The following is an 18936-nucleotide window of genomic DNA, read 5'->3' on the forward strand; positions in this document are numbered from 1 at the left end:
TCCCCCCCCCCCCCCCCCCCCCCCCCCCCCGACCCCTCCACCTGGGACCAAGAATAATTGTAGCCAAACCAGTGGCTGTGTCTAACTGTCTGAAAACCATCCTTGCATTTATTGATCCTGCTTATAGAAAGACACCCTTCAGTGCACTCAGCAGGCACATTTACGTCAAGGAAATAGGGCCGGAAGGGCTTGTGAAAGGAAGAGTCCCCTCCCTGATTCATCTCTTCACTTTATGATCACTGTCACCATCCCCACCCTTTCCCCACCACCAAGGTCTTTGGATCTTAAATAAATACGGAATTGAGGATTAAGACATGGGATTGTGGTGTAATGAGCTTGCAGTTAGCTGTCTCACTCAATGGTGGTCTGCTCTTTTGAAGGGTAGCAGAGTTGAAATGTAAAGTTATTCACTCTCTCAGAAGAGAAAGCAAATAAAGATCTGTCAGAAAGGGAATATGCAAGGAAAAGTTAGGAGGGCTACAATGTAGCCATTGCAAATTGTCAAGGAGCCCTCATGGCCATATATGACCCCATGTAGGCTTTATTTTGTTGAATATCACCAGCAGCCCAGTGGCAAGGCTCCTACCAGCTCCTGTGGCCAATCCTTCTGTCAATGGCAAAATTATTTCTATTTGAGCTGCTACTTTTCCAGACTCTGACATTTGAGGAGGGATCACCCCTCAGTCTTCTTCCTGTAAACAACCCCGGAGAAGAATGATTTGTGGATGAAAGGAAAAAAGACAAACTCAACACGTGGGGATCTGGTTTTGAAAAATGTCTCCAATGAATGCATAAAAATTAATGCAATTGCTGAAGAAAAACTGCCTCAGGTGGAAGCATAAACAGCCTAAATAAAAAAAAAAAATAGATGTTAACAATATGGAAGAAATGAAAGAAAAACAATCCATCTAAAACACTCACTTTACTTTTAAAATATGGCAAGCCTGCATAATAAATTAATAGTAAGTAGGTAATAAGATGCAGGCAAAAGCCTTCAAAAGAACTCTAAGTTATGAATAGAGAGTGATGTGTGCCCCATGCCATCCTTCATTCTACTGATAGAAGCTGCAGACTTTATGTAATTTGGCAAGAAGAGCTAAGTTGCATAATTCTGCACTTAAGTAAATTTCTCCATTAGCATGAAAAATAGTATTCCGGATTTTTTCCCCGAATATAATTAGAAATTGAATATTCCCAAAACAATGTTCCTAAGGGTAGAATCTCGATGTCTCTCTCTCCCTGCCCCCCATGCTTCCAAGACATATAGAGAAAAATATAGATTACATCATCTATTTGAAAGAGAAGCTAATATTCATTAGAGTCTTTCCAGCTCTTTCTCTATGGCCGAGTTGGTCTAAAAGTTTGAATGCCAAGAAGAAATTAAGTTTTAACTGCTTCTCTAATAATTTCTTTCTTTAGATTTTTAATAATTTAGGAGGTTTCCATGACATCTTTAGTGATAAGAGAAAAAATTAAGTTGCAGAATGATTATACACACACACACACACACACACACACACACACACACTCAAACCGAGTAAAATCTTGAAATCTATACATTAAATTAATAATTTAAGCCAGTGAGCGCACCGGCCATCCCTATATAGGATCTGAACCTGCAGCCTCGGCGCTACCAGCGCCGTGCCCACCTGACTGAGCCACGGGGCCAGCCCCCCGTCACCTCTTGCCTGTAAGGGTCTCTGAACCAATCTCCCTCCCTCACTCTTAACCTCTTTCAATCCGTTTTCTACACAGTGGTCAGAGGGATCTTTTTATTTTTTATTTTTCTTTTGTCCCAGCCCCCCGTCACCTCTTGCCTGTAAGGGTCTCTGAACCAATCTCCCTCCCTCACTCTTACCCTCTTTCAATCCGTTTTCTACACAGTGGTCAGAGGGATCTTTTTATTTTTTATTTTTCTTTTGTCTTTTTTTTTTTTTCGTGACCGGTAAGGGGATCGCAACCCTTGGTGTGGTGTCGCCCACACTGCGCTCAGCCAGTGAGCGCACCGGCCATCCCTATACAGGATCCGAACCCACGGCGGGAGGGTCGCCACGCTCCCAGCACCGCACTCTCCCGAATGCGCCACAGGCTCGGCCCAGAGGGATCTTTTTAAAAACACAAATGGGTTCATAGCATTTTCCTGTTTAAAATCCTTTAATAGCTGCCCATTTCCCTCAGTATAATGTGCAGACTTACGGCCCAAGATTCAAAGCTCTTCAAGATCTGTCCCTACCTACCCCTCTCGATAATCTCCAGCCACTCTGTCCCTTGGTCACTGAATTCTAGCCACCTGGGCATTTCTACAGTTCGACTGGATCAAGCTCATCCTATGTTAGGGAGCTCCCTCTGGATTTATTTTCACCTATTACACCCTTGTCCACCTGCCAACTCCTACTCATCACTCAGGTCACAGAACTGTTCAGAAAAGCCTCCCTGATCCCATGACAAGACTTGATCTCCTTATTACATGCTTTCAGGGCACCTCACACATATCTCCCTTGATTTTACATGCATCCACATGATTATCTGCTTAATGACTCTCTTCCCAACTACACCAAAAATTCCATGAAGACTAGGCCCAAGTCTGTCCAATTCATTGTTGTATTTCCAGTACCTAGCGTAGTGGCCTGATCAATAAATATGTATTGGGTAAAAACTTGGCTGCTGAAGCAAACCAAACCTCTACCACTAGACAAATATTTCAACTCATTTTGAAATAGATAGAAAGTTTCATTAGCAACTCGGGTTCTTAAAACGAGGAACCAAGTTTTATGGCCCAATATGCATAAACAAGTATGTAATATATTCTTGCTGAATGTGAGGAAGAAAAAACGCTGAGTTAGAGCCCTTTTAGAAGCTACACTCTCTAAGAGAAATTCTAAAATAGTCGAGTAACACCCAAGTACTAAAGAGCTATTCTCCATCTTTAGATTTCTAGGCCCTGAGATTATCTGTGAACTACCCACAAGGCATACATTTCCCCTGCTCATGGATGACTTCCAAAGTGGGAAAAAATGGCAAAAGCCTGGACTCAGGAAATCTGAGCCTGCAATGCACGCAGCAGACAAATGCAGCAGTACAATATCCTTAGCAGGCTCTGCGTTGGCTTCCGAGGTTTAGGAGAGGCCACATTCTAACACTTACTACAATGGGGGAGGAACTAGATTACTACATTTAATCATATCAGAGGAGAAAATATTAATAAAAGAAGAGGAGCCCTGGGCCAAACAGATGAGCTTTAAACTCCAGGGCTGCATGTTAGTCAGCAGACCTCCACTGACCCAGCTGGCATACTGGCCTGAAACCAAATGAACAGAACAATCAAGTTGCCCCGGGAAGTAAGCCATAAGGTTGAGGGGAAGAAAACTAAAACATAGATATCCAGGCCAGCAACACAGCCAGCCCAACACCCGCCTGGGGGTCCTGAGAGATGGGGCCGTGGGCCTCAGAGTGGAGAATGCCTGGGGAGGTCAAGTGAAGGGAGACTGAAGGGGCCACCAGGGGCCAGACCAGCAGACCCTTGCAGGCCTTGTTAGGTATTGTCTTCATCCTAAAAAGAGGAGGAAGAAATTAGAGGACTTTAAGGAGAGAACCTTGACCTGATTTAAACTGTGTAAAGATCACTCAGGCTGCTGGGTAGCATAAAGTTTAAAGACTTCCATTCTGGCAGTATGATAGACAAAATACCTTGGAAAACCTCTCAGTGAAAACAACTACCAAATTTGGATTTTAAAAATGAATCACTGAACTGTCTAGAGAATAAGGAATCCACAGAGGACAACACAAAGCAGCATCGGACTCTGAGCATTTCAGAGCAATAGAACCAGCTTTGCCCCAAAGGAATGATGTAAATCCTAGGGCTACTTCCTGCGGACCCTCACACAAACCTGGTTTCCAAAATTGTTATACTTTCTTTGCAAAGGAGGATGAGAAATAAACCTATTGCATGAAAGGGAACAGTAAGGAAACTACCTGGTCCTTGGTGTTGGGTGTAGACGGAAAACACACCTCTAGTGAGAATTGTCAACCACAAGCCAGTCCTCTTCTGTGTTTTGTTTTGTTTTTGTTTCTTTTAACTTCATGTTCCTCGCTTGCACTCAGAAACAGAAATTTTAATTTAAAGAAGTCTCTGGTTGGTAGTGCCCAGAAACTCTGATTTTCTTTGAAGGAAAATAGAAGCTTTAATTCAAGACTAAAAATATATATACCAAATAATAAAATTCCCCCCCAAAAATAGCTTTAAGAAATAATAATAACAACAAAATGTACAAGGAAACAAGGCTACCCAAAACAGAGACAGCAGAATGAGACCCACAAAGACTCTCCCTATTGGAATTATACAACAAAGAATGTAAAGTCAACACATTTGATATACTTCAAAATATGAAAAGGATACTTTAAAATATGATCAAGAAACAAATATAAAAATGACAAATTAGATTTGAAAAACAATGAATGGGATTTCTGAAAATAATGTAATAATTGAAATGAACTACGCGGTCAATGATTTAAACAGCATATTAGACACAGCTGAAGAGAGAAATTGGTGAGCTGGAAAACAGGTTCAAAGATATTAGCCAAAATGAACCCCAAAAACCCAAAAGATAGAAAATATGAAAGAGAGTTTATGAGACCTGGAGAATCTAATGAGGTCTAACATAGATGAGCTGACATTTTAGGGAGATAGTAGGATATATGGGAAAATTCAAATATTAAAAAAGATAATAATGAGCATTTTTTTGGAATAGGTATTAAATACACAAAACTCCAAATTCAGGAAAACTAACTTCTAGAATACATATATATATAAAAAAAAAAAAACCCTCATTCCATCATGGTAAAACTGCAGAACATTAAAGACAAAGAGATGATCTTAAAAGCTGCCAGAGAGAAAAAAACAGAATGCCTATAAACAAACAACAGCAAGACTGACCATTAACATGAACAGCAAATGTCAGCAAACAAAACAAACCAACAAAAAGCAGAGTAGTCAAATTTGAGAAGTTTTACCAACAGAGTTTCCTAAAGTTAATTCTAGAAGATTTACTTCAGAAAGAAAGAAAACACATGAAAGGTCTAAGATTACAGGAGGAATAATGGACTTTTCTTTTTTTATTGTAGTTAAAAAGCATAGAATATAAAATTTATCATCTTAACTATTTTAAAATGTACAGCACAGTAGTGTCAAATAACTTTTATGGGTAAAAACATAAACAAATACTGACTGTTTAAAATAATAATAATGTCTAATTTGTGCAGTTTTTTAAAAAAAAGTAAAACTAAAATACTGCATAATTTTAGCATAATTTTAAGAAGGAAGTGAGTCTTCTAAAATCCTTTTATTATTCAAGGAAATGCTAAAGATATTAACTTAAGACTTTATTAAATTAAATATGTGTAATGAAATATCTAGGTAGCCATGAATAGAATTGAATATAAAATGTAACTTTCAAGCTAGTAAAGGGGGAAAAAGTAGATGAGAAAATTGAAAACAATCCAAAAGAAGGAAAGGAAACAATGGACAGAAGAATTAGGGTAGTGGGAGGATGCACAGCTAAGATGATAGAAATAAATTCAAAATATCAGTCATCACAATAAAACTCATTATCTCTTCCTAATGAACATCATTATCAAATTACTAATAGAATGGGACGTGCTTAAACTAATAAAAAGCATCTATAATAAAAACCCAGTGCACTATATCTAACACCATTTCTGTTCAACACTGACCTAAAATCCTAGCCAGTGCAGTAAGATAGGGAGAAAAAGAATTAGGCTTAGAAAGGGAGACATGAAACCTTCCATATTTACAGATGTTATAATTGTCTATTTAGGAAATCCAAAAATCTTTACAGAGGATAGAGCCTGGGAGGACAGGAATAGATGCAGAAAGACCGCTGGAGAAAGCTAAGATGTAACCCAGGGGTGAGATGGTGAGAACTTAGAGTAGGAGTTTGGTAGTAAAGAGGCAAAGATGTAAATGAATTTCAGAGACATTTAAGAGGGGAAAATGTTGAGACTTGACTGTGGATCACATGGGGAGTAGTAGAAAATGAGGTGCCAAGAACAAGTCCCGCATCTCTGCCTCATGCAACGTGCTGGACTGTGGGTGAGGTGGGGGACGTCATGAGTTGGTTATACCAACTTTGAACTACCTTTGAGTTACTAAAGAGGAAGATATCAAGCAAATGATTGAACATATGGATCTGGGACTTGGTGAAGAGGTCAGGCTGGATTTCTCGGTTATCTGCACAGAAGTGATCACTGTAGCAATGGGTTTGGATTGGTTCACCTGTGGAGTGGAAATTGAGTGAAAGGAGGAGAGGGCCAGTCTGAGCATTTAGAAGCTCTATAGAGGGAACAACAGTGGTCTGAGAAGTATTAGGAATACAAAGACTTCTGTGTTACAGAAGACAAAGGAAATATGTGTTTCAAGGAAGAGAGAGGTAAGCAGTATAATATGCTGTGGCTCATGCTATCTAGGATATTCTTAGTTGCTGGCATGATAGCATTATCATCTGTGACTTATTCACAAAATATGTTTAATTATGGGCAACGTCTTCATTTTGTCACCCACATGGTACCCAAGACATGCAGGTTTGCCCTCCCCCTCAAGAATGCCCATCTGATAGAAAATCAAGAAAAAATAATGAATACCATTTAGCCCAGCAAATTACCTCAGAAGAACATTCTTCCAAGGAACAGTACACCTGCACACAAGAACGCATCTCTGCAAGGTGCACTCTAATGATCCTATCAAATGACTTGGACAGCATCTGCTGCTTTGGGTAATATGGGTCTTTAGGGCCATACATTAACAGATAATTGAGAAGTAACTATAATCATGCACTTAAAAAATTCATGGTGGCCAATTCATAACTAATTCATATTTAGTTACAGGGGATTTGCAAACACATTTTCTAAATCTACATATTTATTCAGTAAATTGCTCTCCCACCCAAGTCATTCTCTGAGGAACTGTCAGCTTCAGCATTTGACAGAAACAGTCATTTCTGAGCCTGGGCAAGGATTCTGCCAGCAAGCTAGCTCCCAGACTTCTAGCAAAGAGTTAACAATAAACATAAATGGCACAATAAACATGAACAATAATAAACATAAACATAAATGGCATTAAAATATAATAAATGCTGTGATTATAAAACGATAATGCTTAGCAGAGTTGAGAGATTGCAAGAACTATAGGAATTGCTCAAAGATTTGAGGAAGCACGGGCTATGTCTATCCTCTAACCCAATTAAAGAATGATAGTTTATGTCATGTGTGTCTTACATGATGTAACCAAAGAGGCTTGTGGGGGTTATAAAACACACGTGGCACATGAAACAAACCCTTCTTGCCATCTAAGTATTATAGTGTGCTACCTCATGTGTACGTATTTTCAGTTAAACGCCTTCTGAGGACTTTGCAATACATTTAGAATAATCCCTGCCTGGTAGGCTCTGCCTAGCTCTCCAAATTCATCTCACTCCTGTTCTCTCCTTTGTTTACTATGTGTCAGCCACACTAGTCTTCTCCAACTTTCTACAAAACCTCAAGCTCATTCTTGAGGGCACTTACTCATACTCTTCCTCCCCAAGACTCCTCTTCCCTTGCATGGCTGGTTCATTTGCATCCTTCACATCTCAGTTTATCTTCAGAATCCTCACAATAAAACTGTGAGGTCATCCCCACTTTAGACAAGGAAACTAAGGCACAGAGGTTAGCTTACTTACCTGAGGTCACACAGTCAATGAGATTCAAATCCAGGCAGTCTGGCTTCAGCACCTCCTCTCTTTAACACCCACCTCAGCTACTTGCTTATTTTCTTCACTGGCATTTATCACAGTTTGCAACTACTTGGTTTTTTGTGGGGGGGCAGTCTGGCTTCAGCACCTCCTCTCTTTAACACCCACCTCAGCTACTTGCTTATTTTCTTCCCTGGCATTTATCACAGTTTGCAACTACTTGGTTTTTTGTGGGGGTTTTTTCTGTCTCCCCCAGAGAGGCGACATCTCTCTTGTTCACTATAGTATTCTAGCATAGAACTTGGCCAAATAGTAAGACTCAAAAATGATTACTGAATGCATAAATGAATGAATGATATCAATGTGTCTCTGTAACAGGCTACATTAGGAGAGTAGATCTGGGGTAGAGAGGGACAACTGTCAAGACTTGAAGGACAGTGACCACATGTGCCTCATAACTGAGTCCTTTTCAATTTTCCTTCCACCCAAAAAACATGATAAGCAGCAAGCCCAACAACTGAGCAATGCATTATTTTCTGTTAAGGAAACAAATTCTACTTCGCGGTGATGCCTGCCTCAAGTGCATTTGAAGTGGATCACAAAGTACATCGAGTCATGCCAATTCAGTTCGTCCTCCCTGACAATTGTGTTAGCTTGGTGAATTTCACTCCTCTGGCAAACTACACCCTTCTTATCTGGCATGTTCATATTTAGTTGCAGGGGATTTGCAAACACATTTTCTAAATCTACATATTTATTCAGTAAATCGCTCTCTCACCCAAGTCATTCTCTGAGTAACTGTCAGCTTCAGCATTTAACAGAAACAGCCATTTTTGAGCTCAGGCAAGGATTCTGCCAGCAAGCTAGCTCCCAGACTTCTAACAAAGAGTTAACAAGAAAAGGATATCATCTACTGCTTCAACCAGAAGAATGAAAATCTTGTGTCCTCCATGGTTTTTCCCTTAACTGTCAACAGCAGATAGCCTTGTTCTGTGAAATTAAACTATTTACAGGGACCATGGAAGCAGACAAGACCAGTGTCTCACACTTTGCTGTGAGTGGGGTATGAAACTGTGTGCCCAGCCTCTGAAGAACGGGCAAGGGGAAGCTGGTTTAGGATTACACCCTGGTGAAGGATAATCCAAATGTAGGTAATTCACATGCAGATCAGCAGAAATCCATTGCGCTTCAAGCCCTGGTCCCTCTGATGGCCTCCAGACTGAATATTAGGAAAGATGCTAAGCTCTGGGAAAGGACTGGCTAATTCACCAGTGACCTCCTAATTGCAAAATGTCATGCCTCTCATCAGTTTTCAGTCCCATGACTTCACTGTAGCAGCTGACATTACTGATGCTCCCTCCTGGAAATGCACTCTTTCCTGGTTCCTGGAATGCCTGTCTCTCCTGCTTCCTCTCCTATGTCCTCGATCCAGAACTGTCCCCTCACCCATCCTTTCAACTAGCTAATTCCTTAGGTTTCATCTTGAGTTTTATAGCATTTCTCATTTTGTGCTACAGCTTCAAATACCTCTTCGGATCAATTTCTATCAGAACTATATCTCTATTCTCCACTCTCCTCAACTCCAAATCTGTATCTAATTGCTTGCTGTACATTTCCATCTGGATATGCCAATAAACATCTCAATTTTTTTTATGTCCCAAACCAAACACACTAGAAAAACCTGCTTCTCCTCTGTATTCATCTTGCTGGTCAGCAATACCCAGTCAAACGGGCCAAAAAATTCAGTGTCAGATAAGTTGGTTTGTCACTCTCCTTCAATTCCATTCCCACCTTCAATTAGTTCTGGAAATCTCGCCATCTATCCAGCCCCACTGTGACTACTCTAGTTCAAGTCCTCTTTCCTGGACTACTGCAATAGCTTCACCATGGATTCCCCACCTCCAGCCTCTCCCCCTTCTATACCATCTTCCACAAACCAAGGAACTAACTTTCCTTCCATAGTACTTTCTAAAACACGAATCCAATCAGATTAATTCCCTAATTTGGAACTTCAATGGCTCCCCACTACCAAGAGCAGTGGTTGTCAAACAATTCCCCATGAGAAAGAAATTTTAAAGCATGACTTTCAACATCTTTATTCATAAAGTGTATCTGTGTACTGTTCTAATTGTTTATAAAGTTTAATTTCTTCATCTAGGATAAAATAAAGAAAATTTAATAGTTTTACCTGATCCCAATGGATTAATTCACACTACCGCAGGTGGTCACTGTGTCCTCTAAGGACGAAGGGTAGCATCTACACCAAATCCCCTGCAAGGGGATGAAGTCGAGCTCCTCAGCTGGCAATCAGGGTGTTTCACAATCTAGCTTCAACCCACCTCTGCAGACGCATCACGCCGTCCTCCTCCACCACCACAGCTTCAGCCACTAGCCACTCTTCTCCACACATGCTATTCTTGTATGCACACAGCATGGCACAGGAACTTACGCAGCTGGCAATCAGGGTGTTTCACAATCTAGCTTCAACCCACCTCTGCAGACGCATCACGCCCTCCTCCTCCACCACCGCAGCTTCAGCCACTAGCCACTCTTCTCCACACATGCTATTCTTGTATGCACACAGCATGGCACAGGAACTTACACTTGGATGTCAGATCTCTCCCTGCCAACAGCTAGCTGTGTGACCTGGAGTCACTTTCTGAACCTTTCTGGGCCTCTATTTCCCCTTTTGTATGACAAATGTAATAACACCTGTACTTTGCTGGATTGTTGTCTGTATTAAGTGAGGTTCAGTGAAAAGTGATATAGGGCCAAGCACCGAGGAGAAGCTTAATAAATGGTACCTAAGAGTAGCAGGAGTAATTGGAAGTACTACTCTGTATGTCGTGCTTAGAATTTGGGATTCTTGTTTCTCCCATGGCCTGGCTTCCTAAATACCTCTCAGTATCTAGTTTCAAACAGCACTTCCCCTGAGAATTACCGATCCTCCCGGGGTGGAGTTTGTCATTCACACTTGTCTGCTCCCCTAAGAACCATTTGCAAGCCTCCATTGTTGTATTAAGTCGCTGATGATTTCTTGTCGCAGAGAGTGGTGATTTGGTTGCTGGGATGCATGTCTAGCTTGTCCACTATATTGCTGGTACTTGAGGGAGCTGACTTACTAATTTCAGAGTCCCCAGCATTTAATAGAGTGCCTAGCACAGAACAGGTGCTCAATAAATGTTCACCAATATTTCCATAGAAAAAGGGAAAAGAGAACTATTTAAAAGTTCGTGGATATGCACAATTTCATGTTATAATAATAGCAACTTACTTAACAGTTGACAAAGCACTTTCACATATGTTCGTGAGAAACAGGCTGCTAGCTTCCCACTCTAAAATAGATAATATCTTATCACTAAAATATTATCACTACAGCAACTCATAAAGTAGATAATAAATTAAAGAGAAGTAACTGTTTGACAATATCCCTTCAATGACTGTTTTCTCTTCCATTCTGATCTGATGCCAAGTTAATGTTATCATAAAATAATTCCATTAACTGAAATTGTGTAGTTTACTGAGCCATTACTGTCATCAAAAAAAAGTGAAATTATATTCGAAACCAAAAACAGAAGCTTACACAGGAATAAATGGCATTAACATGCAAACGAATTACATGCACGAGAAACAGGAATAGCAGTGTGACAGGCGTTTCAGCCCATGCTCAGCAGAAACAGATGATTACATTTTAATATTTATTCATACATGAACAATGAAAACAAATCACGCTGGCAAGTGCCTTCAAGTCAAATTCATATTTGTTTAAAAAGGCAGAGGGTTATGCACTCCCTCCAGCTGCAGGCTACACTGGGCATGCCTGAGCATTATTCAGACGATCTTGCTGCCTAACACATTCATGACCTAGAAGGTGAACTAGTACATAATATTCACATACAAGGCCACTGAGCTGGTGGCGGATGAGGTAGCAGTTGGGGGAAGCAGGGAGTAGAATAAAGGAAGCACCAGAGAGCTGGGGCCTGGATTCAGATCACTGATGCTGAAGGCAACTAGAGAAAGGGCAATAATGTGAGGGCCCCAGGTGAGGTGAGCCAGACTGGAAGTATCCATGCGAGCTGTGAACCAGGCTCCTAAGATGCCCCAATTTGCAGTGGCAGCTACCAACCAAGGCAGACTTATGGTGCTGTGCATACATTGGTGGTCCCTCCTGGCTCCCAGGGGAGGGGTGGGGAGCAGGATGATATTCCAGATACTGCAGCTCCCAAAGGAGGCAAAATAACTCATTTCCAAGGACTGTGAGCTCACTGGGCCTACCCTCTTCAGCTTTTCTTTATTCATTCCCTGGGAATGAGGATAAAGTCATGGTAGCCTGGACAGCTTTGCCATAGTGACAAGGACACCTTTCCTGACCACTCCTGCTCCAAGACATCATTTTCTGTACTGAATTCCTACTGTGCTCAGAGATATTACCTTGTGACTTAGCACCTAAACCCATGCCTGGCACCTCTCAGCAGTCCCCAATGGCATTTAACAAGCCGACCCTTCAAGGTGTAGCTGCTCTTTATTGGGATAGTCCCCCAATTTGGCTAACAAGAATTCACACTTGCTTGGCCCAGAACAAAGTTCTGGTTCTCCAATTTGCTTAATCAGATGAGGTGGGGTACAAAACTCACTCTGCTAATTCTTAGCTGTGAGATCTTTGAGTCTGGATCTAAGCCTCAGTTTCCCTATCTGTGAAAGGGGGCTAGATATGGTGTCCAGTTTCATACTGAATGAGTACATACTATGTTCCAGGTGCTGCTCCCAATGCTTGGGATACAACGGGGTACAAAACAGTCAAAGATTCCTAGACTGGAGGAGCCGACATTCTAGCAGGGAGGGGGCAGTAAACAAAAGCATAATTAATTATTATATAGTATGCTAACATGTAATTAGTTCTATGGGGAGGAAAACAAAAGACAAAAAGCAGAGTGAGAGAAAGGGAAATCAAGAGTGCTGGGGCGGGGGCTGCAATTTTAAATAGGGTAGTGAGGTTTGAGTAAAGATGTGAAAGAGGGGAGGGGATAGTAAGCAGCTCTCTGGAGAAGGGTGCGAAGGCCTTAAGTCAGAAGCTCGCGCCACAGCAAGGTGGCCAGTGTGGCTGGCACAGAGTGAATGAGGAGCAGCAGGAGATGAAGTCAGAGATGAGGTTCTCCACGGGACTTTTGTGAAGACTGCTGGAGGTAATGCATAAAATGTGCTTAGCAGGTAAATAATAACTGTGGACAATCGCTATGTGACAGGCACAGTGCTAAGTGTCTTATGCCATTAGCTCATTTAGTCTGCACAACAACCCTGTAAGGTAGGTACTATTATTCTGCCTCTGTTACATATAAGGAAACTGAGCTTTAGGCAGAATAATTTCCCCAAGGTTATAAACACTAGTAAACAGTAATAGTAGGATTCAGACTCAGAATTCGAACCCAAGTAGCCTGGTTCTGGAGACAGTACCTTTAACCAGTGAGCCTCTCATAAACCAAGAAGGTGGGGATGGGGGCTGGTGGAAGGCAGAGCAGACCCAGGAGGCTGGGATTACACTGAGAAGAGGAGGAAGCAAAAACTGAATGAGCAGGTCTTTAAGGAGAGCTGAAGGCAAGATACAAAGAAAAGACAGGCATATCGTGCAGGGGCCATAGAACTGCATACAGCAGCTACTCGGGATAGAGGGGCCAGGGTGCGCTCAGAAGGGAAATGCAAGCAGCAGACAGAATCAGGACCCATCCAATGGGGCCAGCAGGAGACCACATGGTGGTCCTCAAAAAGCACAGGAAAGTCCCCATATGGTGGTCCTCAAAAAGCACAGACACGTGGTGAAAGGTATCCCCACCTCCCCAAAAATAAACACCAAGAAATGCTTAGGATAGCAAGAACAGTAAGTCAAATTCTCAGCATAAATCAGGACACCAGAACGTTCTTTTAACAATTTAAATCTGAGTTTTTGAAACACGCACCCTTGCTGTCTCTCCTAGGTGAAAACATGATAACAGCTAACATCTATTACATTTATGGGATAAGTACCAGATATTGCATGGAACACTGTACATATAACCTCATTTTATCAACAAAACACTAAAAGCTAGTTTATCCCCATTTATAGATAAGGAACCTGAGGCTCAGTGAGGCTAGTCACTTACTAAGCCAGGCACTTACGGGGACAGAAATATCACTTCCTCCAAGGTCTGTCCAGCGTGAACTATTACTTCACACTCTCTCCTCTGCTCTAGCCTGTGGCAGCATTAGGATTGATAAAGAACAAAAGGAGCAAATCCTACTGCAGCACCATGCTCTGGATTTCCTCTCCTTGAGAGCCATTCTTGTGGAAGCTCTGCAGTCTCATTTCTATGTGTCTGGCTGGTAGAAAGGGGTACTCCTCAGTGTCCATGGAGTGGAACAGGGAAGCACAGGCTGCTCTAAACTCCAAGTAATAATATGGGCTCAGAAACCCTGGGGATCAGCACCACTGGCTGTCTGAGCTTCAGGATTAAAGATACTGCAAGGGGCTTTGTAAAGAAGCTCAATACCGGGCCGGCCCCATGGCTCACTCGGGAGAGTGCGGTTCTGGGAGCACAGCGGCGCTCATGCTGCAGGTTTGGATCCTGTATATGGATGGGAGGGGCTTTGTAAAGAAGCTCAATACCGGGCCGGCCCCATGGCTCACTCGGGAGAGTGCGGTGCTGGGAGCACAGCGGCGCTCATGCTGCAGGTTTGGATCCTGTATATGGATGGGCAGTGCACTCACTGGCTGAGGGTGGTGCGGACGACACCAAGCCAAGGGTTGCGATCCCCTTACTGGTCACAGGAAAGGAAAAAAAAAAAAAGAAGCTCAATACCTAGAAGATAATCTCCTCACTCTTTCTGAATGTTGCTCACTATGCTATATACCTCCCAGGGGCTCAGTCATTCTACAAAAGCCTAGTGGGTGTTGATCATATTTATGGCCACCACAGCATCTTTTGGACACACTCCTTATAATTTAGGAATTTTCTATATTTTTAAGTCTGCCTTCCTATGGCAGAAGCTAGAACCTACTCTGCCAGCTTCCTTTGCTGCTATGGTTCAGCCATGTGCCCAGAGACACCTGCCCCAGACTTTGACTCAGGAACTAGTGGCACAAGGGGAGGACAAGGAACTAACTCTTTTTGGCTTTAAATATACATAAATCTTCCTAAAAATAATAAAATAAAAAGTCCACTACTACTCAACAACTTCTTCTCCTTCCTTACCCAACTGCATCCTGCATATTGATACAGGAAAATCCTCAGCCCTTGCAAATGTTCATGTGCAATATGTGCAAGGAAAAAAATGGCAAGAGAACAAATAATGGGAGCCAGATCAGCTACAATTAGGCACATGGTGAAAAAGAACAAAGGAGTAACAGGAAACAGAAACACAATACCAGACACAATAAGCCCAAAAGCAATAATTATGTTCTGATTTCCCACCAGCTGGCTTAGAAATCTCAAAGCACTAAACTTCTGTTTTCTAGTTTTCCAAGTAAGTTGAACCCTGGTATGGGGAAATACCCTGTCCACTTCCCAGTGCCCTCGAGGATCCAATGGAGAGCAGTTTGTTGCTAGAGATTCTAAAATGAACAACACACACAAAACTTACCTTCTCCTAGCATGAGGTCCTAGACCTCTGCAGGTCAGCCTACACTTTTGTTCATGGGAAAAGATTCAAGGTTAGGCCTGGGTTGCCTTAGAGACATCTCTCCTGACCAAATGTCAGCGATGTTCTTTATATTATGCTGGGGACTTAGCAAGGAATAACAAATCACCTTCTCCTTAAGAAACCAAAAGTCACTTAGCACTCCAGCAGCACTGAATTTACACTTATTGAAGAGTTAGGGGTTCTGCAAGATGACATTCATTGAGGCAGAGGAGAAGAAAGCAAATATACAAATGTATTTTTTTTGCACATGTGGAAGAGACAATGACTAAGAGAGATAAGACAGGTTGAAAAAAGATACGAAGGAAGAATGGGAAGGAGAGAGGAAGGAAGGAAGGAAGGAAGAGAAATACAGGAGAAACAGTAAGATGAATAAACTAAAAGGAAGAACTGGAGAAGAAGATATAAATAAAAAAGATACATTCTTCTTATGGATTGAACGTTCTCACTTGGAAGATGGGATATCTTTGCCTATTAATCTGTAACTACAATATCTGAATACTTGAATGTCCCCCGAGAAACTCAACTCTTAGAAAGACTCACTGGAGTCTCCTACTGGTTTTCAAAAAATTGATAAGTATCTCTTGAACTTGGAAGAATATTCCAGCTAAGACTTGACTAACTAACTGACAAGCCAAAGAAATTGAAACAGATACTTCACTTTCAGAATAACCTAAGTGATGTTTGTTTCATGGCATGGTTCAAGACACACTCATCATCTGAAATCTCAAAGAGTGTGTTAGGAGAATCCTAAATCATTATCCGTTTCAGACGTCTTGCCAAGTATAAAGCTTTAGCAGTCCATCCATTGTCATGATCAAAGTGATGGTTACAGACTTCAACCTTCTTTTGGGAAATCAATCTCTCCCAAGACTGACCATACCATAAGTGGCTGACTTGACTCACAGCTCCAGAGGGGCACATGTGACCACAACTACACAAGTTGCATATTCTTCCCTCTGGCCACATTGTTTGATTCAGACCTTAGCACATGACCCAAGACAGCTTTTGTCTTAGGATTTTGCTGAAACAACAAGGAATCTAGGATTGCTTCAGCTAGTAGAATATAAACCTACATCTTCTAGTGGTCTCTACTTTGGAAAATGTGCCTCTGAAAGCAATCAACAAAAGGAAAGCAAAGCCAAGATCTAAAGCTACACTGAGCATCTGAATTCAGCCATGCCTGAGGCCAATCTATGTTCAGGATTTTTCAATAAGGTGCAATAAAATAAAGTCATATTTCCCCCTAAGTCAATTGCACTTGAGTGTTCTTCATTTGCACTGATAAGAACGCAGACACTACATTTCTTGTTTGTGTTTTCTTATTTCCCATCACACACAACCAACCTGATCACACACACAACCAATCCTATCTAACCTTGCCTTATAGCCAGGATGAACATAAATTGTTCTTTGGTGGATTGCATTTGAATGTCTCCATCTCCAAATTCCTTCAAAAAGGCAGTTAAATTCGGTGACACTGACCATCAAAATCTCTTAAAGTGCTCTAACGGGTCAGCTTACTTGTTGGCTACTAAGATCTCAAGGACAGACAGGTCAACTGCAAACACCAGCTCCTCTGCCATGCACAAGCTACTAGAGCCAAATAAATGTCAAACTCCTTGAGTACTGCTCTCCTCGCTGCCAGCTCCTCTAATGGTAAATATAGATTTCTGGAAAATTTTCACCATATTTCATATCAAATAAAGAATGCTAGATGAAACACAGAAGAGCTTCAACTCACAAATCACATTCATTGGATGAAACATAACTCTGCAAAATGTTAAGGTTTCCTTTTTTTTTTTAACCCCCAAATGAACTTAGAGGGTACAATTATTACATACTTATAACTCTCTAGGTTGGATTCTTAAGTTGTTTTTGATCGACAGCTGAGCTGGTTATAATTTTATAAAAGAATTTCTCCTACAGTACAAATACTGTTGTATGTCAGAGGAGTTGCAGAGCTGATCAATCACTTTTATATAACAAGAACTCACTGTGAAAATAACGTCCTCGATCGAACAATGAACTTGAACACGTATTCCAAAGCTTTCAGCGTTCTTAGGATCGGCTCGCATTGCTCCCCTCTGCTGGAGGTATCCAAGTACGTCTTCAGCACTGTCATCAGTTTCCTGAATAAGGGATAATGTTTTCAAAACACGTATCTTTTTATCCCACAGTGTGGTAATTAGTTTGTTCAGTAAATTATAAAGCATTCAATCAAAGGTTAAAGGTGGTGGGATAGCCAAGCTCACTCACTCATTTGCAAGCATAAAAATAACACTGCCTTAAAAACATATTTATTATAGGAAATGAATAGGTATTTCTTGCCCATAAAAATCCAGCAAATAAAAAATTAGTGAGGAAAAAAATCTTTGATTAGGAAAACTAGTCGCAATCAGGCTATGAGTGGGAATAACATGGTGATAATGTCTTTTTCAACTTTTTCTTTCTATAGAAAATGTTCTTGTGATATTGTGGAATTCCCTTGCTTAGAAACTTTTCATGTTCCTTCTTTATCAGTAGGGCAGACTTGAAATTACTTGGCCTACCTTTCTAGGCCCCTTCACAAATTCGTCCCCCACCAAACTTTCTAGCATTATCTCCATCCCTAACCCTCAGTTTTCAGTACCCAAGCTACACTGAGCTACTTGGCATGTGCACTTCTTTCTCTCTAGCCTTTGAGTACTGGTGTCTACCACAAGTAACTGCTCAATAAATGATGGTTGACTAGCTGAATGAATGAATGAATGAATGAACACTTCCCTGTACTACTGCTACCATAAAGTATTCATCCCAACCTATAGGTTTTGCATATTCTTATTGATATCCAAATTACCCAAGCATGGGTTGGATTTTGTCAGAAAAGGGAGTATTTACACATACTAAAAGAAATTATTCAACTTCCTTGTGCCCTAGGCATCCTAGCAGGGCAAGTAAGAGGTGAATAAGAAATCCCAGTGTGCACAGTTACTTACTTGTAAGCCAGCGTAGCACTGAAATGCTGTTGAATGTAAGCTTCCAGAACAGTGTTAAAATGCTGGAATTTCCGATCTGCAATGAGTCCTATTATGTAGATCTGAGGAAGATGCAAGGAATTAGTGTCATAGACATAGTCCAGGGCAGGAAGCCATATTTACCTGGCATAACTAAACCCCCATCAAAATTCTCTTGCCCAGGAGTTAGCTCACTAAGATATAGTTAGTCCTTCTCATTTAAGTAGCATCTCCCCAAAAAGTGTTTCATGAGGTGTGCTGTGGGGTGTTATAAGATAAAAGGATTTCATGGTCAAATAAGTTGAGAAATCTCAGGTTATCATCATTTGACTGACTTCTTTATTGCAGAACTTTTCAAAGACTTTAATATACTTAAGTGCATTGTGAATCTCCGAGAGAGTCATGCAACATTCAGCACTTCCCTCAGTTATTTAATCAAAGGATCTCTCTGTCATGAGGCATCTTTCCCGTAGGGTTAGCATTCTAGGGGGCCCTCTTGGGAAGCACTTAATTAAGCCACAGTCATC

The 18936-nt window shown here is 41.3% G+C and overlaps 1 protein-coding gene across 1 annotated transcript in view; it reads right to left on the reverse strand.

Annotated features, from left to right (window-relative positions):
* DOCK2 (dedicator of cytokinesis 2) overlaps window positions 1-18936 on the reverse strand; it is a gene marked incomplete at its 5' end in the record, with an annotated part of 156106 nt that overhangs the window by 94156 nt on the left and 43014 nt on the right. Inside the window, 2 exons of the mRNA XM_008586010.1 lie at window positions 17411-17545; window positions 18392-18492. Coding sequence (XP_008584232.1) covers window positions 17411-17545; window positions 18392-18492 — 236 coding nt within the window. The remainder of the gene's footprint in view (window positions 1-17410; window positions 17546-18391; window positions 18493-18936) is intronic.

This window comes from Galeopterus variegatus, unplaced genomic scaffold (assembly GCF_000696425.1).
Source record: "Galeopterus variegatus unplaced genomic scaffold, G_variegatus-3.0.2 Scaffold3800, whole genome shotgun sequence".
Taxonomy (NCBI): Eukaryota; Metazoa; Chordata; class Mammalia; order Dermoptera; family Cynocephalidae; genus Galeopterus; species Galeopterus variegatus.